Source organism: Pongo pygmaeus, chromosome 11, assembly GCF_028885625.2.
Source record: "Pongo pygmaeus isolate AG05252 chromosome 11, NHGRI_mPonPyg2-v2.0_pri, whole genome shotgun sequence".
NCBI lineage: Eukaryota > Metazoa > Chordata > Mammalia > Primates > Hominidae > Pongo > Pongo pygmaeus.
Genome location: NC_072384.2, coordinates 43,141,888 through 43,162,855, shown reverse-complemented (window position 1 = coordinate 43,162,855; position 20,968 = coordinate 43,141,888). Strand labels below are relative to the sequence as shown.

The window sequence follows — 20,968 nt, the reverse complement described above, 5'->3', positions numbered from 1 at the left end:
CACTGGATGAAACTGCACTTCCGCACTTATTGTGGCAGCTTCTCTGTTCTTGGCTACAAGCCTACTTACTGGCGCCATTGCTAAAATGAAGACATTCGAGAGGGACAAGGGAGTCCTCTGCTTCCTCAGGCAGCTCCGTGGATGTTGGAGCTGCCTGCACATCTGGCTATCTCATGAGCAGACTCTCCCTGTCTCCTGAATACCCCATCTAGACAGACAGCCTATGCCGCGGAGCTCATTATTGCCCTAAGTGTTTGCTCTGGATCTGTGCTTCACCCGTTTTATTTACATGCTTTATTTTTCATTTTATGAACAAATCGATAACTAGACTTACTCTTGATCACACTGGATTAGTTTTATTTATTCCGTTTGAATTTGATTAAAAAGCTGTCAAACGTAAGTCTACACTTTTATCAGCAGAATACTTTCATAAAACCGGTATGAGATGTGTTCAACTAGAACATACTTTTCAAAATAAAACAATGTTTGATATATTCTAGACAGTTACCCTTTTGTTTATCCATGACAACTGAAACTAACCATCAAATGGATAAAGCAATCTAAGTCTAGTCAAGTAATCCTTAGGGCATATGAAAAAAAAGGCTTTAAAAAAAGTTCTTTCTAGATGGATTTAATGTAATTCACCAATAAAGCATCCTCAGAAGCATAATAAAAATTCTACATAAAATGACATAGCCAGGGAAAAGGAAGATATACAGTTTGATGAAGATTCAAAATGGATGTTAGCATTAAAAATGAGCAGTCATGCAATTCCTGTGTAATATAAAGATCAAAATTGCAGGGCACTAATTTTGCTTTTAATTTATAAGATAGTGTGTTTATGGGACTACATTTGTATTTATAAAAAAATTCAATGGCAAATGCTTTGAACTGTCATTTTTCTTGAGAAAAATTGCCATTCAACATGTTATATTTATAAATTTCAAAGTATAGCATTGAAAATAGCTGGACTATATTTATATATACAAAAATGTTCTGGAAAGATGAAATATATCTGTTTTGGTTGTGAACCTGATCTCCTTCATTCTATTTACAAATTAATAGCTTCTGCCTTCCTACCTCTTTGTGTTCTATCCATGTCCAAGTAACAGTATGGAGTCATGCTTAAGGCAGCCTGGATCTTGGGAAAGCACATGTGTGCACATGCACCCCTACTCCCAACCACACTCACTCACATCTCCACATACACAACCACACACCCAATTCCCTGGAGCAGCATTAAGGCCATTTTTTGAATATGTGCTATTCTTTGCATATTATTTAATAGCATGAGGCATGCATGATGTGCTCCTAGAAGTGCTAGAAGGCATAGCACCAAAGGGGTTAATGTAGAACACATATAGGCAAATATTGTCAATTATTTTATTCAAATGTTTGGAACTTAAACACAAAATCATCATTAAGTTTTCACAAAATGAGGCATCTGTCGCTTGAAAGGGAAAAAATATTTCAGAAATATGTTTGCAGAAATGTAAAAATATTAGGCATCAAGACAGATGTGAACGTATTCAGTAGCTTGTCTTTTCTGTCAGTCTTCCTCTGAGCCGAAGATCTTACTGTACTCGCTCAGCATGAGCTCAGCTATCTGGTTCTGGTAGACCATGTGGATTGCCATGTTTCCTGTTTCGTTTTCAGCTCGCAGAAGGGTGGGTCCAAATACAATCCCCAAGCTTTGCGTGGACATGAGGTTCTTGGAGGCTTTGGCCACTATCCTGTGGAGAGAGAGAGAAAAAAAATAATTTCACTGGAGTTTGAAGTGAAGTTGTGGCTACTTTGGAATGATTAAAAAAGGTTTCTCATTTCAGGAAAAGTAACTGCATTATAACATTATTTAATCTTCTACCCTACATACTTTACTGTATGGAAGCAGAACCTATGAGTTTTGGGGAAAGGATACATTGTCTTCTCCAACTTTTTACCCCCACAATACCTGAGCATTGTGGGTACTCAACAAATATTTGTGAAATGAATGAGTAAATATATTAAACAACAAAAATGACTGTGAAATTAACAAGATTCAGCCTTTAAAATGCTTAGAGACAATTGAGGAAACAGGTGAGAGGCATGCAAAAAATATATATATATATATATAAGAACCCAAACGAAATAACCAGAACGATGTCTGCACAATTAACAGGCTGAAAAAAATCAAGTTTTCGTGATTAGCATTGAGTAAAGTACTCCTGGCAAATGCTAACTGGAATATGTTTTGTAGAGGAGATAAGCTCTGAGACAGTTTGGTATATGGTAAAATTCTAAGTGTCTCCATTCATTTGGACAGCCAATTTAGCTTAATGCCACAATAAAATGCAGAATCCTGTAGCATTTGCACAGGAAAAGAGCCCCATTGGAATCAAATATGTATTTGCTTGTGTGAGGACCCTATGGAGAGCTGGAATACCAATGAAACACTAGGATTTGGTTTTATTAATGGTAATGACTTGCCTGTTCCAACACAGGACTCCTAAAAAGAAAATAAAGCCCCATCCTAGAAACTGATAATTAAAAAAGTAATGCTATTCTGACAGCTGAAGCCTACTTGATTTTATATTAAAATTCAGAAGAGTGGGGTTTTAGTGATAAGGAAATAAGGAAAGCATATGGAAAGACAGAGTGCTAAGAAATATCAAACTCTTCATTCTACCAGACATCCAAACCCCAGGGAAATAAGAGTGTAGAAAATAAAGCAAAGCAAAGGAACACTTTTTTTACAAGACAGTGGGGTCTCTGGCTTCAGAGCTCAGTGTGGAACATTGTTGAGGTGGTTGGACTTTAGAGGCCTCTCTTTGTTTGGCCTAAGTGGGCCTACGTATCTCTGAATCACAGGTGGCAGAAAGACTGGTATTATAGTAGTCCCTGCTTATCTTTGGGGGATAGATATGCTCCAGGAACCCCATCCCGCCGCCAGTGGATGCCTGAGACCTTGGATAGTACTAAACCGGATTGCCATCTATTGGAACATGTTTCTCTTCCATCCGCAGATGTAATGCCTTTTCCATCTTAACTCAGCACTCATCATGCACTGTGGCCATAACTTTTGCAGTCTGAGGTGCAACAGCAAAACTAGCACAAATTTATTTTTCCTACTTGACAATTTCACAGATGGAAGATTCATTCTTAACATAAATCATAGCAACCTCAGCATACAATTTTTATTCTTTCCTTATTAAGTTGAGACCTTCCACCTTTCCACTGAATGGAAGCACATCACGGCTTCTCTTTGGCATGTGTGAATTGCCAGCATCACCTACTCTTGCACGTTGGGGGCCATTGTGAAGTAAAATAAGGAATCCTCAAACACAAGCACTGTGATGCCACAACATTGATCTGATAACTGGGAGGGCTACTGTCTGAATAATGGCACCAGAGGAGACAGCTTGGAGACTCTGGACAAAGGGAGGAGTTACATCCCGGGTGGGAGAACTCATCATGCTACTCAGAATGCTGTGCCACTTATTAATTGCATATTTCTGGAATTTTCCATTTCATACTTTCAGACTGTGGTTGACTTTGGATAACTGAAACCATGGAAAGTGAAACCACAGATAAGGGGGACTGCTGCATTTTTTTTTTTTCCCTTCACAAACCTGAATCTCTGAAGAACAACTTTTGTGATCAAGAGGCCATGCCATCCATCTCTTGAAAGAGATTGAGCAGGGCCTAAGCCACATGTGTACTGCCTGGTACTTGCCCACCACCAAGCAAGCTCATGGCACATACTGTGGCCAGCAAAGCATATTTGACCTGACCAATATTAATAATAATCAACTACTGTTCTAAGCAATTTTGTTGTCTCATTTCATCATCATAACAATCCCATGAAGTAGCTTCTATTAAGCTTGTTCAACAAATGAGAAGACTGAGGCATAGAGTGGTGTGACAGCCAGTGTCACACGAGCTGATGTTTAAGCCCAGGCAGTCTGGGTCCAGTACCTGTGGAAGCATCACTGTCAGTGTCTGTAATGACTCCTGGCCCTAGTAACTGGGCCGGCTTTTCACTCTGCCACCTTCCACCTGACTATACGAGCCATCATAAGAAGGTCTGAATTTTCGTCTTTCACTCTTAGAATTGTAATGGACAGCCTGGTGATAGTAGATTTCTTGTGGGCAAAATGACTCAAATTTAGACTGAATATTCAGGATATTCTGCTTCCCATTTTCCCTTTTCTTCTGCTTTAAACAGACAGCATTTGTACCTGTGAGCACTGTTGGCATGGCTACATTTCTGGAAGGGATCCTCATATTTTTAGAGTGTGAGTTATCTGAGACTTCAAATTTAAAGTTTCTTTTGGAATATAAGAAGCTATGCCACTTTGCTATTTCATTTGCCAAAATCCTGCTGAGTGAATTAAGCATCCTCCTGTCTGTAGAGGGCAAGTGGAATGGACCTTTGCTTCTCTTTAACATGCCCATCTACCTCAGTGTAAGATCTCTCCTGAGCCTCTCCCAGATATGCATATTATAAAAGCCATTAGTCAGATTCACAATACAGGCAATGCAGGTTTTTCCCTTTTGGTTTTGAATTAATACCTTTTTATGATGCGAACTCCTTCATTAATTTCACCACACACACACACACACACACACACACACACACATTTTAGAAGTAAATATGGAGATAGATAACATAAATAATCAATTGAGTACTTATTAGGTAAAAGTTGTTTTAATAACTTTACCCACTGGTAGCAAATGTCTAATAGCAGAGAACAGGGCTCAGAGGTCATCGGCCATGGAAAAGGTAGAAGCAAAAGCAAGACTGTATTGAAGGTACAAAGGTGAATGGGGCATCTTGGCCCACAGGGTAGTAGAAGAACATCAGGACTTGGAGTCCAGGAAATCTGAAAGGGCAACAGATGATGTAAAAATGGACAGGATTGAAGATACAGTTACCTATTTAATTATGGCTATAATTTTAGTTGGTGCAGAGACAGTGAGATTAAGGTATCTGGGAGCCAAAACTGAGAGACCCACAAAGGTGAGGCTAAAAATCAAGGGAGATGAAAGAGCTCATTAGCGGAGGGACAGTCTGAGGTTATGGGAGTGGAAGCTGGAAGGGGTCTATAGCTTTGGAGGAGCTCGGATGGGTGGAGGAGTAACTCAGCTCTCGAGGGGGACTCAGGCCTTGAAGGGAGAGCAAGAAAACTGAAACGGGGCTAGACTATTTACTATTTCTGCAGCATTCTTTTTATTTTCCCTGCTCGGCAAAAGACCCGGTCTTAGAAACCAGAGCGGGGCCAAATGTGGGGGAGTGAACCAAGGAAGTTTGAAAGGGGAAAGATATTATGTAAAAATAGAGGATTGAAGATACAGTTATAGAAGGAAGAGTTGGAGGCTAGAGCTGCGTGTCTGAGTACCTCCTTGGGGAAAGCCATATGCCTGCATGTCTGAGTCTCCCTTGGGAGAAGACTTCTCTATCTTAGCCACTGGGCCACCGTGGGGGACTCCTGTAATGAATTTCTGTGAATGCATATTACCTAAATTTCCTGTGGAAAAATGTTCATTTTGTGCTTTTATGCATGTGTAAATATGAAATATTCATTCTGCCTCAAACCTGTATGCTTTATGTCCGTTTCCCTGCACGTTTTCCATTTGCTTTTAATAAAACGCATGTTTTAAATAATCTCATTTAAAAAATAAATTTTTAAAATAAATTTAAAAAATAACACACAGTTTTGTATTCCTGTTATATTTGCATTATTGCAGGTTAAATTTTTTCAGCAGCTTGAAATTTTTTTCCTGAGTTGGGAAAATCAAGTTACTTGTAGTAACTTTAAAAAAAATTAAGAGTCATTAAGAAAGAAAGTTAGATATAGTATTATATAGAACATAGGCTATCGTGATTATTCACTATTTCAAAATATGTGTGTATGTATATGTAATCTATATAAATATATACATAAAATTTATATGTATATAAATATATACATATACATGTTTATATGTATACATACATATATATATGCAATTCATTTTCCAAATATCAACCAAACAGTAGTTCATGCGTTAAGAAATCACCGTCTTTAGAAGAGGTGAGGGTAAAGATCAATTTGGGGTAGAAGTCGCCAAATACTGAACTGTATAATTCATGTTGACTGATTAATACATTCTCATATTAAAGTTTAAATTATGCGAGGATAGACATTTCCAGCAAAGAAGGCCCCCAAACTGGGGATGTCGGGGAAAATGTATTAATGCTGTTATAAATGTCATGATTCAAATGGAAGCTTACGTATTCCCTACCATGCTGGACTCCTAACTAGTTAAGTGGTTGATTTAGGATCACAGAGGGAATCAACCACAATTTCAAATATAGTTAGAATACTATCCTGCAAAATTATATTATTATATATTTATCTTTTTATATCTAATTAATATCTCTCTCTCTCTTTTTTTTTTTTAACCTCACATCAATAGAAACCATTTCACTCTTACTGTGGGGACCAGCTAGGGGATTATTTCTGAAGGGTTCAACTAGTAAAACATACGTAGAAAAGAAACATAGGCTGCTGGAAGAAATAAAAGCCTTGCATGGAATAATATAATTCAATTTAGTATCTTAGATAGAAAACTCTCAAAAACAGTCAGGTGTACTTCAAGTAGCTTGAGCTTTAGTTGAGTTGTATTGTTGGAGGGGTGGATCTGATCCAGAAACCATATACATTTTTACCATGGTTTTGGCAATATCTTTCAATAAAGTGGGTTCTGTAAAACACCATTTCTCTGATATGCTTCATGAAAATGGCATTCTAAAGTAAAAGAAGTTTTGGAGAAAATTGAGTGCCTCTTTTTCTTCTTGGATATTCACAACGCACAAAAGCATAATAAAGGCTCTGAAAAGTCCTGCAGAAAAAAAAAAATCCTTGCCAATCTTTAACTTCTGTCCTCCCTAAATTACTTGAATCTTTTACATAGATTCTCTTTTTTGTGTAACACTGAAGAGTGTATATGAAGAAATGCTGCTCTCATGTGTTTTGCTAAGGACCTACCATATACAAGTCTGAAAATGTTAGGAATTTTATCCTCCTATGCCACCCTGGCTTCACAGCTCTGTAGCAGCTAACTCAGAAGTCGGATTCTGGTCAATCTGGCTAGTTCTGGTAGGTCTTAGGTTTCATTAGGCCCTTAAATTCCTTGACTGTGTTGTAAATTTTGAGCTACCATTTAACCTGTTTTTAGCAAAGAAATGAAAGAAACTCCCCTTTTATGACAAAACAAAGGCCATAAGGCAAAAGAACTAATCTGAATGAGAAAGGTAAGGAAAAGACGTGGTTGAAACACTAGCATGATAGTGGGCAAGAAGGACCAAAAATATTTAGACCTTATGTCAATATTTGGGAATTCCTCTTGATGTATGTTGACTCATCATTAATTTACTCCCAAGAAATCATAGCAAAGATACCTGATTCTACGCAACATGAAGAGCTCAAAGTTTAGTGCCTCTGAATGCTTAACTAACAGAAAAAAAGGCCCCAAACTGCAATTCTTGAGAAAGGCTATTTATTTATACTGCTTAGTTTTAAATAGCCTGACAAAAATATGATTTTATGAATTTGTTCATGAAATAGCACTTTGTAGGTATTCCTAGTAAAAGCATTTCTTATACCACTAAGTAAAATTCAAGTTTATAAACTCTTAGAATGAGTAAGAATTCATTTTTCTAGCAGGAGCTGAAAAGTGATACACAGTTTACAGCATTAAAAAAAGGAAATGTGAATGCTACCTTTTGTCAGGCCCAAATGGGAAGAACAATGATCCATCAATTTAAGTTTATGTTAGAAACAATTTATAACCCAGTGCTACAGATGTTGGACCCCCGGAAAAGAAATCCTCTCAAAAAAGCCTTATGCTGGGTAAGTTTTTCCCAAAATGAGCTGAATTGCTAATTCAAAGAAATTTCTTAGTCGCATAAAATCACAGCCAAATGACTTGAACTGAAAAAAACTTTAATATACAACTAAAAATTAATGCTGAATTAAGAAGACCAAAGCCTTTAATAATAGTTCAGCTCCAAACAGATTTATGGATGTGAACTTTCTTTTAAGTTTGTGCTTTGCTGTTACTATAGTGACTTGCAAAGTGTGTTGAAAGCCACATAATTGCCTGGAGGACAACTCTCAAGTTATAAAGGTGTATTAGAAATGTTCCCCTCTCTATCTGTGGAATGCCAAGATTTTCCAACACACACAACTTTAGGATAGTTTTACGGAATAAGGAGAGTGTGGTGGTAAATGTATTCCTGCCATCAGGTCACACCTGGCTTGCAAAATATAGCTCAGCCACTGCATGTGAAATGTTAATTGTGACTTTGACCACTTAACTAAAGAGAGGCTGTTAAAAATAGAATAAATTTTCAATATGCTCAACTTATGTTTCCTATGTGCTATAACTATTTTGGGGGGGGATCCATGCTAACCATATGCTTGCCTACCCTCAATTTGCACAAACTGTACTGCTATCGACACTGGCCTTTTTATAAGATTGAAGACTTAGCAGAAATTCCACCTTCTTCTTTAAAGTTATAGTTGTATGCCAGAAACATTCTCAAGTATTGGAAAAGCAGGAGAGCATTCACAAGTGTTTTTGCATTTAACATTAGTGTGTTTCAAGGTGGTCACTCAAAGATAATCCACCCATTTTTTTATATGCCAGTTTACATATCCATTGGCTTAAACAAATTGAAAAGTCTTCAATTTTATATCTAAACATCATGTCATTCTTATTTTCCAAAATAACTATCATCCTAAATAGGAACTATTGCTATATTCTGACATTTTTTGCTTTTGAATAAAAGCAAAAAATTAGCTTTACAGTTAGGTGTATATAATTCTCAAGTACATTATAGCAAAGGAGCGTTATATGGCAGTTGAATATTGACAGCTAACATGGCCAGATTATTTGCATTTATTGAACCTTTTTGCATGAATTTCAATGCAGAAGATTGAAACATTTTCAATTATTCACTTGTTTTATATTTTTATTGATTGGGCATTATAGTGATATTCTAAAGTATCTCTAAAGCAATATTTAGAATATTTAATAAGATGTGAGAACTAAAAAAGTAAAAAAATGAATGGCCCACAGGCTTCAATTAATAATTTATTTCTAATTGGAATATGTGTTCTGTAAGGTGATGATAACCACAGATAAAATGGAATATCAGAACCAAAACCCTGACATAGTAGATAATACCAAAAAGAAAAATTGCAGTAGTTACTCTTCGTTACTATTAATACCTTCTATGTGCTAATCACTGTGCTTCAAATATATCACAAATTTTAAAGGCAGATTTTAAAATCAGCTTTAATTTCTTTTTTTGATGATAAACGCATTCTATTAGAGAAAATCTGAAAAGTTTAGAAGAGTATAATAAACACTGGTAACTCGATGTAACCATTTATTAGTTCATAAAAATCTATTGCGTACCTACTATGTGTTTGAAACCATTCTGGATATTAGGGATAGTGCAACGAGTAAAACAGACAAAATCCCTGCTCAGATGAAGCTTACAATCTAGTGGGGAAAAGAGACGACAAACCATACACTAAGCAATATATAATGTGACTTCAGGCCCTGAAGTACTTCAAGAAGAGCTAAGAAAAAGAGAAGTAATGGTTCTTCCACCGACCCTAGGGAACTTTAAAAAAACCCTGATGGCCTGGAATCCATTCCCGGAGATTCTCTTTTATTTAATATTGGGCAAGGCCAGGCTGCCTTTATTTTTGAATAGCCCCCAGGTAATACTAATGAGCAGAGAGTGGTAAGAAGTGCTACATGTATTAGACGGAGCGCTCAGGGAAGCGCCCTCTAAGGAAGGGAGACTTGAGCGGAGTCCTGTCGAGGTGCACATATTAAGGGAATGAATGTTCTGGGCAGGGAATGGTAGGTACAATACCCTGGTGGTGAGGAATGCAGAGCATAGTCTGGCTGGAGGCCGGGGAGCAAAAGGAAAGAGGTAGGAAATGCTGCGGAGGGACTTAGGGGTCATGGTAAAAATCTGGGACTTATTTCTAAGGGTGATAGAAATCATTTCTTGGGGTTCGGGCAGGAGAATGACACTGTTAGCATTTAGAGATGATAGAAATGTTTGTATAATGTATCTACATACAACTTTGAGAAAATGCACTTTATATAATTCTGTATCTGGCATTTTTCACTTCTAACAGGAATAATTCCTGTGACTTATATATGTAATATATATCACTTCATCGTTACCTTATATGGAAGAGAATGAATTGTGCCCTATGCTTTCGTGGTATGAGTGAGATATATAAATGAAACCTTCCCATGTACTCTTCCTCCACACTTTGGAGTATTTTTTTAGGCAGTGGTTCCCCATTTAGGAGCAATATTGTACCCTGTCCCAAGCCCCACCCCTCCACCTATGAGAGATTCGGCAATATCTGGAGACAGTTTTGATTGTCATGAGCAGGTGGGGTGGGAAATTGCTACTGGTGTCTAATGCGTAGAGGCAAAGGATGCTGCTAAACATTTTGTAATGCACAGGCAGCTCTGATGACAAAGAATTATCTAGCCCCAAATGGCAATAATGCTGCAGATGAAGACCCCTGCCTTAGTGTAACATAATAGAAATGTAACAATGCGATCAGTGGTTCTCAAACTTTACCCTTCATGAAGTTAATTTGGAAGGTATTAAAAGGCAGGTTGCTGGGCTCCACCTCCAGATTTCTGATTCAGTAAGTCTGGGGAGAGGCTTGATAAACGGCATTCCTGTCAAGTTCCCAAGTGGTAACAGTACTGCTGGTCTGGTTGGGAACCACATCTTGAGAACCAGCGCCAGATTATCAAGTTATGGCTCTTTTTTCCTTATAACATGTGGGAGGGCCTATTAGTCCTGTTAGCAGTATTATAATTTGGTATTATTCTTTTTAAAAATAACTGCCATACATGAAAAATAGTCTGTCATTCTTTGAACTTAGGATTCTTTGGATTTAGGAAATGGGGAAGAAGTTAATAAAGCAAACAAGCAGCCATGTGTGTTTTCTCTCCTGTGAATATCTCCTACCCTCTTTCCTATTTAGAGTGTATACTTTTATGTTTGTTTGTTTAACCCATTTTATTTTGTACAACAAAACTAATACATGGTCTTTTGGGGGGAAAAAAAAAAAGTACTAATCAGAAGTATTGAAAAGTAAAAAGTGAAAACGTCCCCTGTTTCCTAGTCAAATTCCTTCATAACTATAATTAACAGATGGGTGTTCCTTCTGGATGTTTTTCTACTCATCTATCCATCTACCTATCTTTATATATATATATACACACACACACAATTATATATAAATATATAATTTTTTTCCTTTTTAAAAAAGTTGAAATAAAAAATACATAATGTGCTATAATTTGCTTTTCCCCCCTTAACTATATATCACGGGCATGTTTCCAAGTCAGTACATATAAAAATACCTCATTCTTTTAAAAAAGTTGTTACATTTCATAGTATGGAAATACCTTAATTTATCTAACCATTTCTCTGCTGGTAGGTTTTTAGGTTGCTTCTTCTAATTCTTTGCTATTACACACAATGCTATAATAAAATCCTTGCATATGTAGATTTCTAAGTTTCTTTATGTCTTAAGAGTAACTTTTCATTACTTTTGTGGCACATACATTCTCCCAATTCTTGTGTTTCTTAATTTTATTTACTTAGGTTCTTATGTAGTCATATCTAGTACTATTTCTTTTGGATTTTATCTTTGTTTTTATTATTATAAAATCCATCCATTTAAAGAGATCACATAACTATTATCAAAGTCTTGTTTTTAAAAATGATTTTAGTTTTTAAAAGCGTATCATCTAATTCATTGTAAATATTTTTGTTGTGTGAAATTTGATGGTACTCTAAATTTACTTTTTTTCTGGAAACCAGCTAATTTTCCCTATGACATTTGTTGAATAAACCACTGCTCTCCATTGATTTGTGATACTGCCTTTTTTGTGCAGATTGCCTGCAGTCAGCCACACACCCTGGTATACGGTACTGTGCTGATTATCTCTATGTATGTATGTATGTATATATATATATTTTTTTCTTTTTGAGACAGAGTCTCACTCTGTCACTCAGGCTGGAATGCAGTCGCATTGTCTCGGCTCACTGAAACCTCCACCTCCCAAGTTGAAGCGATTCTCATGCCTCAGCCTCCCAAGTAGCTGGGATTACAGTCACACGTTACCATGCCTGGCTGATTTTTTGTATTTTTAGTAGAGACGGGGTTTCCGTATATTGGCCAGACTGGTCTCAAACTCCTGACCTAAAGTGATCCGCCCGTCTCAGCCTCCCACAGTGTCGGGATTACAGGCGTGAGCCACTGTGCCCAGCGTCTGTGTGTCTTTTGATTCAGTACTCTGCTGTTTAAATCACTGTAACTTTACTGTATATTGGGATATTTCTCTTCCCATTTTTTTTTCTTTTGTTTAGAAGTAAGAGAAAATTTTCAGGTGAACTTTTTCAGATGAACAAAATGACCCTGAGAAAGACTGAAAATTTGATCCAAGCCATACAGGCAGTAAGTGGCAGAGCCCAGATTAAGATGCAGATCTTTATTACTCTGTGATATAAATGTATTTTCTGCAAGTAGCTAAGATCCAAGAATTTTGAGTTTGACATCAAGAGACTTCTTAATGGAGAGGCCTGAGACCTGAGGAAGACTTGGGAAAAAAGTGAGTCAGAGTCAACAAGAAGTCTTGGGTGACATATTTTGATTTTTTAATCACCTAATTCACGTCCAAGGATATATCTGCACAGATAAGAAGGGTGGTTCAGATGGAAGAAAAACCAAATTAACATGTATTACCTTTTTTTTCCATATTCACACAGATTTAAAAACTTCTGAAAGCATTCATATCTCATTGTAAATGGAAATGCCCTATTAGCAAAATGATTATTTCAGTTATTGTTTTTTTTAGGTGTTTTTCCTCATGCTTTTAAAATGGTTTTAGCCATTTGCATTTAACTGTCTCAGCAGTAAAAGAATTCTTAATTTTTATTCCCTGAGCTCTGCTGATATACCAATAACCACTGATAATATCAACATCCTGGGAAGGCATTGCTCTGCATTTAGGGGAGAAAGGCTAGCAAATATATTATGTTGGGAGTACTTTTAGAAATAAAAAAATTATAAGACTTTCATTATTTTCTACCTGAATTTGTCCAATATAGCTATTTAAAAACTAGTATGTGCTAGTAATATTTTAGACAGAACTTTGAGTGTTGTGCATGGATCAGCATTAATTAAGCCAAGCAGACGAATGCACCTAATTATAAGTTATTAGTGGAGTATATAGTACTTAAATATTTGCCTTGTGATGTTAGATAAACGTAAAAGGAATATTTTCAGTATGCAGAGTATTCCTCAACTTCTCTTTTGTTTTTCCTTTTTATATAGGTGAAGAGAAGAGCCGCTGTACTTTTCATTGAGGGCACCTACATAAAATCTTTAGCAGTTTTCTTGAAAATTGTCTCCTTGTTTAAAAGACTGAAAAATAGTCAAAGGAGAATCAGTTGCAATTTGGGTATCATCATTCAATTTGTATGCGCTTAGTTTTACTTTCTGAGGAAAAATAAGTTTTAGAGTTTTTTGTTTTTTTTTGAGATGGAATCTCACTCTGTTACCCAGGCTGGAGTGCAGTGGCAAGATCTCGGCTCGCTGCAACCTCCGCCTCCCGGGTTCAAGTAATTCTCCTGCCTTAGCCTCCCGAGTAGCTGGGATTACAGGCACCCGCTACCACACCCAGCTAATTTTTGTATTTTTAGACAGGGTTTCACCATGTTGGTCAGGCTGATCTCAAACTCCCTACCTCAGGTAATCCGCCTGGCCCTCCAAAGTGCTGGGATTACAGGTGTGAGCCACCACACCTGGCCAGTTTTAGACACTTTCTGCAGTGACTTTAAGAGGGACGCAGTAAAATTAGTGAGCACTAAGGTGAATGTGCCCAGAGAGTGGCTTCTAAACGGAAGAGCACAGGAACCGAAGGTGTTTGGTTAGCAGGGGGGAAAGAATATTTAGGGAAGTCATGATGACTCAATGCAAAAAGCCATGACATGAAACAAAGAATAAACTTTCCTCTTGTAATCCAGTTACTGGAATTGGCCCAGAGATGGATTTTACCTTTGCATGAAGAATTAGTGTTGTAAAAATAGAAAAGACTGCTTCAAAACAGTAATGCATTTACATATACTATAGAAAATTTAGAAAATGCAGATAAAGATAAAATAAGAATACCTCATAATTCTACTACTTAGATATTACCACTATTGATATTTGGTATAGATCCCCCCCCCCCCCATATATACTGGCAAAGCACTGGGAGCACCTATTAAAGATATTAAATATTTTATACCAAAAAAAGGCTATGAGTTCCCCATCAAGAGAAGTATTCAGGCAGGATGTTTGAGATTCCTGTATCGGATGGAAGGTTGAACAATCTTTGAAGTGTGGTTTGGGTTGCCGGATTAATGATGAAAGAATGAGCATTCTGGGAGTCAAAGTATTATCTGGGGATAAGATGAGATAGTAGATAATGACTGAGGCTTCTTCTCTACCCTTCCTCGTATGTTGGGTCTTTCCCCAAGGTTCAGTCAGCAACACTGTGCCCTCAGTTCAGGGGTGATGCAGAAAAGCAGAAGTGCTTTTAATTTTTGCAAGGCAAGGTAGTTGAGTTGCAAAGGACCGTGTTTTTGAGTTTCAAAAGCCTAAGTGCCAAAGGCCTCCGAGCTGCAGCCAAAATATGGATGGCCTGATTGGTAGATTGGAAGGTAGATAAAGAGCCACGCTACTTTGCTGCCAAGCTAGAGAAAGTTTTTCTGGACTTGGGGAGGGGAAGGTCAAGGAAAGGTGAGACTTTGATGAGGTCCCACGTAAGTGGCCCAGGCCCTGGTCCTTCCTAATCCCGTTCCCTGGGAGTGCAGGCTGTTAGAAGGCTTGAGGATCCTGAGAATCAGACAGATCCGTATTCTTCTCTTTGGGGAAGACCTAGTAGTATGGCAGGATTCCAGGGCTGCCTACACCTAGTATATCAGGAGCAGTTAAGTAGAAATTGCTGCCTTGTATATCTAGGCAGGGTGGCCAAAGATAGCTCACAGAGTACTCTGTGAAGAGTGACTGAGATCCAGACCTGGAATTGGAAGTTGGGGATGATGACTGCAAATGAAAAGGGAATGAAGACCAGCCTGCAGAGGTGGGAAAAGCTAGACACTTTCTCTGCTGCTAATCTGCTTTATTATCTTTCTCCAGCAGAATACAAATGCCTTAAGCACAAGGACTTTATCTGTTTTTGCTTAGTGCTGTATCCATAGACTAAGATTAGTATTTGGCTCATGGTATTAAGTACTCAACAAGTATTTGTTGAAATGCTGTATTAATGGATATCCTTTCTGCCCCTCCACCAAATGCTTCGGCTCTACATAGCCCTCCAGAACTAAAAACATCACCAGAAAAAATCTGGAAGACAGTCTTAACTGACCAAATTCAAGTCATTTAGAAGAATAGGGCCTTGAAAGATAAATTAATTTTAATGTTGGCACTATAATTACATTTCTTGCACACCTAAATTTCACCCTGATGGTGAATTAGGACATTAGATCTGTGGAGGAGACTAGTTGGTGTAATGTATGAGAGGACAAGAAGATGAAGGCAAAAATAAAAAGCGCAACTATTTGAGAACTTAAGGGCCTGTAATTGTTCAGTGTGTCTTTCCTTCCCATATATTATCTGACAATGAGTTTCCAACATGTACCTAATTTGAACAAAACTGGTGAGAGGAATTTAGAATAGAGAGTAATTTTTATCTGTTTTATACTATGGTTGGATTGAAGCTAAAGATAATGATGCCATTTTTTTTGGCCATCTAAAATTTGACCATATAATTTTATTTTCAGTAAAATGCTCGATGCATCTGCAGAAATATAAACCTTTTCAAAATGTATATAATACTTTGCTCAAAGATAGAAAATAATTTATTTTGCATTTACACATATAAATTTATCATCTGTACTACGGTGAAGGAATGAATTGTGCCAGTTTCTGCATATGTCCCTGTAAATATGGATGCTGGGCTAACTCATGATTCTAACGTCCGGTACGTAGAAATGTGATCACCTGTTCTAAGAATTTCTACGTGAAATGCCTCCTCTTTTAGGGACCACTATCAAGCATTATATTAAGCTTTATAACAGAGGGCCTTAGTCTGTTAAGGGGCCATTCGTACATTTGTCAATTTGATAATTATGGTGGCTGCTTTGGTTGCAGAGATGGGCCACTTAGATTTCCTTTCAAGGAAGGACTCCCTGCATAGTTGCAGGGGTAGCTGATGGCTGCCAGCTATCTTCTTCTTCAGGGTTTGCCTCAATTGCAATAAGTTTCCTTGCTCAAGGACGCTGACTGATCTGTCAACATATGTTTTATGTATGTATGTATGTATGTATGTATGTATGTATGTATGTATTTAAGAGACAAGAGCTTGCTCTGTCACCCAGGCTAGAGTGCAGTGGCACAATCATAGCTCATTGTAACCTCTAACTCCTGGGGTCAAGCGATCTTCCCATCTCGACCTGCTGAGTAGCTAGGACTACAGGTGTGCACCACCATGCCTGGCTAATTAAAAAAAATTTTTTGTTTTGTAGAGATGGTGTCTCACTATGTTTCCCAGGCTGGTCTCAAACTCCTGGCCTCAGGTGATCTTCCTGCCTCAGCCTCCTGAAGTGCTGGGATTACAGGTGTGAGCCACTGCTCTGGCCCCTACTCAGTCAGTCAGTATAAAGGCTGGACTATTTCTGCCCACTGTGGGACAACTTTGACAGGCTCTATGTGCCCCAGAGCTTCCTGTGGGTCTGGCTGAAGCTTTCTTGGGTCTGCACTTCAGTTCAGCTTATTCCTCTGCCCAATCCTGTTGCCACCTCCTTCCTTCCACAGGGGTTAACCTTTAACAATGCCATGGATGCCAAACTCTGTTTCAGGGGCTCCTTCTGGAGAACTGAACCTATGATTATTAGTTCTATGAGTGGTCCCAGAAAGCCAGCAATAAGATGGAGATTTGGAGCTGGGTCACTCGCAGCCTGACTGGCAATGAGGAGTTCATCGATGGTGGCAGGTGGAATGCAGGCGGGTCCTGGCACAAGGTGGCAGCCCAATTGTGAAAACTCACCCTGGTGGTGAATTAGGACATTAGATCTGTGGAGGAGACTAGCTGATGTAAAGTATGAGGCATTTAGAAATAATAGTGGGAGGTTGTGGATAGTAACTCCAAGGTCAATGAAATTGAAGAGCTGTTGCTAAGCATCATTGATATTCTACAGAAAAGTTGTATGTGATTATAGGGGCCTTTACTCTGTAAATGAGGGTTGACTATAGGAGAGTCCATTACAGAACTAGGCTCACTGATTGTAATGGGGATGCTGAGACACTGGTAATAGAGGCCAGCTGGTGGGGCTTAATTACTAGAAGCCAGGTAGATGCAATTTTAATAACAAGAGGCAGGGCTGAGGGGTAGCCAAGGGGGCCTGACTCACAGAATTATGAGACGGTCTCTAGAACATAGCATCCTCTGGAACAAAACAAATGGGCAGTCAGGAAGGATGCTATTCTCTGTACATCATTGTATTTGAATGATATATCAAATCACTGTCTTCTAAGCTACTGTTGCTTTCTGGCCACGTGGAGCTTCTTGGGTCCAGGCACCAGCAGTCAAGGCAAAGAGTCAACATCTAGGCAGGTATAATTAACTGTTATCAAAGGGAGGAGGCAAGGTTGCTGTTATACCAGGGGGACAGGATGGCACCCAGATGATACACATAGGGCTTCCAAGTTTTCTGTTGCCCAGTTGTGATGGGTCATTAACAGGGCAGAAATTCTTGTCTGAGAAGACATGGTATACAGGAGCTTGGATTTGTCATGGATGAGGGTCTGGGATGTTACATTAGGGCAGCCACCATGACCAGCAGAGGCCATTGTTGAGGATGAGGGGAGTCTCGAATAGAGAGTGGAAGATGGAGACAATGAGCTGGGCTCAGGTCCAGCTGTAGCTGCAGAGCTTGTAGTTCATCCTTCTAAAGCTTCCCCTTCAAAGATCTCCTCTCTCCCTGAGAGTCCTGGGGGAGCTGCTTCTCAAATGAACATGAAGAACACACTCCGAGCACCACAAAGGGTGGACTGTGCTGGACCCTTGATGTGCTACCCAGGTCTTTTGAGGAAAGACTTGCTGCCCAGTTTCCAAGTGTCAAGTCTGCAGGCAGCTTCAGCTGTCAGCCCCTGCAGGGTTTGCCTCAGCTGAAGAGAGCCACCTCACCCCAGGGGACTCTTGGAGACAGCCCACGGCCAATGACTGATCACAGTGAGTGTATCAAGGCCAAGCCATCTTCATCCTCCCGGAGACAACTGTGATGGGCCCTGGATGCCCCAGAGCTTCTGTGGGTAGCCAGGCTTTGTCCGGCCCAATGTCATAGTTTGACTTCTCTTTCTACCCCATGCTGCTCCATCTTTACTTCTGTTGGTGTTAATAGGTAATTGGTGCCATGTTAAATCTAACCTGTGACAGCAACCATGAGCTCTCAGGAGTCAGAGAAGTTCCAACAGAAATAGAGCTGGTTCATGAAAGGGAAGACCTGAAATCTAATGTGGAGCCTAGATCTGAACAGCCTTGTGTTCACGCATCATTTCCCTCCCCCTTTGAATTCATGCTTAATTATCAGCAAAACTGAGATAAAATCATCACGCTATATCTGTATAGTACTTTATATTTTCCAAACTTGTTCTGATCATTCTAGGGCAGAAATTCTCTATCCAGACTGCATATTAATATCATCTGTGGAACATTCAAAACCATATTAACTTCTGGGACCCATCCACATAGAATCTGTTGCAAATGGCTTGCAGTTAGGCATGGGTACATTTTAAAAGCTCTGCATGTGATTCTCTTCTACCTGGAGGGAAAGAACCATTGCTCTTGATCTGGAAGCTCAAAATCTTAAGTGCTAGTTCTATAGGTACTGACTGTGTGATCTTAGATGGGCCCTACCAGTTCTCTGAGCCTCAGATTCTTCATTTAGAAAGTGAAGTTAATGGCAAAACTGATCTCATAGTTTGTTTTGAAGATTAAATTTAAAAATGTATGTGAAAACCCTTTGCAAGCTAGAGAAACATTTCTTTTTTCTTGAGACTGATTTATGTTCTTGCTGCCTATGCTGGAGTGCAGTGGCACTGTCCCGGCTCACTGCAACCTCTGCCTCCCTGGTTCAAGCAGTTCTCTTGCCTCAGCCTCCTGAGTGGCTGGGATTATAGGCATGTGCCATCATGTCCCACTAGTTCTTTGGATTTTTAGTAGAGATGGGGTTTCACCATGTTGGCCAGGCTGGTCTCGAACTCCTGACCTCAGGTGATCTGCCCACCTCGGCCTCCCAAAGTGCTGGGATTATAGGTGTGAGCCACTACGCCCAGCCAGAAACATTAATTTTTATTATACGTGATTACATTTCTTTCTGTCAATTGTTTTATAAACAAGGAAAGGGAGATTAGAACTCACTGGTTTTCCACTCTGGCTCAGGCTTTTAATAAAGGAAAGGAATTGCACAGAGATTCTGATTTGGTAGTTCAGGGTTGAGACCCGGGACTCAGAGTTTCTAAAAAGCTTCACAGATGAGCCTGGTGTGCAGCCAGGGTTAGGGACTTCTTGGTTAATGATCTGTCCAAAGGTTACACAGTGCTAATAAAGTCAAAGAACCAGGGACTCAACTCTAGCCCTTTCCATGCCTCTCTAGAGTTTTATCTACTATTATCCATGCTGAGTGCTCTTTCCTGTACATACTTATTGTAACATTGTATGTTAATCATAAAATATAATAATAGAGATAAAAGGGATTTTGAATTTAAAACATATAAATATAATGTGTTATGATTATTAAATGTTAAAATAATTACTCTTATCCCATTAGCGCTAAATCATATGATTTGTGTGCTTTTAGTAAGGGGTGAAACTCGGTAGGTAACACAAGCTATTTTTAAGATTATATGAACCAAGCATAAATTAAACAATGTGACACCAAGGCTGAAATAATGTACGCAAGTACTAAATGAAACGTTTAAGGGAATTCAAAACAGAGTAATGAACTGTTACCTACTGTTCTCCTATCTTGAACATGCTGACTTAATGTGGTATCGTGAAGGAAGAGAATGGAGTAGAGAGAGAAGGATGCACAGAGAAATGAAGATCATTTTCGTGTGATCATGACCAGGCCATTCATATTTCTCATATAGCCTGGAAACAATTTCATACTTATTGGAAGATGTGACCTTTAAATGTTCCTTACTTGCAAAAAGACAAATATCCTCGGAGCCGGGTGCTAGCTGGTGGACTCATCTGTCCTGCCTGCCCTTCGATTGGAGGCCACTGCAGGGAGAATGCAGACTGGAGTGGAGCAAGTGTGGTACTTACTTTTTACATTTCCAGACTTTAGGGTAAGCTCTCTTTGACAGCGCCCTGATTTCTTTAACACAGCAAATCTTTAATCAGTGTAGATATGTTAAAATGTGATTTTTTTTTTTTTTTTTTTTTTTTTTTTACAGTGAATTGACCTGAGATGAGTACTTGAGTTGTAATGAGTATTTTTTTCCCCCTCTCAAAAGCTGACTTGTAGGGGGGAAAAAAAATCGGATATTGTATGATATACTTTGCCTTAGTGACACGATGTTTTGGGGGAAATCATCCAAGCTTGAAATAAAATCTTTATTGAAAGTAATTCTACATTCATGCCAGTCAGATACATTGTTGGATTAGACCAGATATCCCAGGGGAAAACTATGGTATATGCAGCAGGCTGAGTTGATTATTTGGGCCTCCTGTCAGTTTTTAACTTCCTGACAATGGCTGAAGCATTCACGGCCGCTACAACTCTGTTTTCATCTTTATTTTGAGAGAAAGTTAATACACTTTACCTTAA

At 38.7% G+C, this 20,968-nt stretch overlaps 1 protein-coding gene across 1 annotated transcript in view; it reads right to left on the bottom strand.

Moving 5' to 3' along the window:
* Nucleotides 1-671: 671 nt before the first annotated feature.
* Nucleotides 672-20,968, bottom strand: part of ARHGAP15 (Rho GTPase activating protein 15) — a 644,804-nt gene continuing 624,507 nt past the window's right edge. Inside the window, exon 14 of the mRNA XM_054477359.1 lies at nucleotides 672-1,733. Within this exon, the coding sequence (XP_054333334.1) occupies nucleotides 1,550-1,733 (184 nt within the window). The 3' untranslated portion in view covers nucleotides 672-1,549. The remainder of the gene's footprint in view (nucleotides 1,734-20,968) is intronic.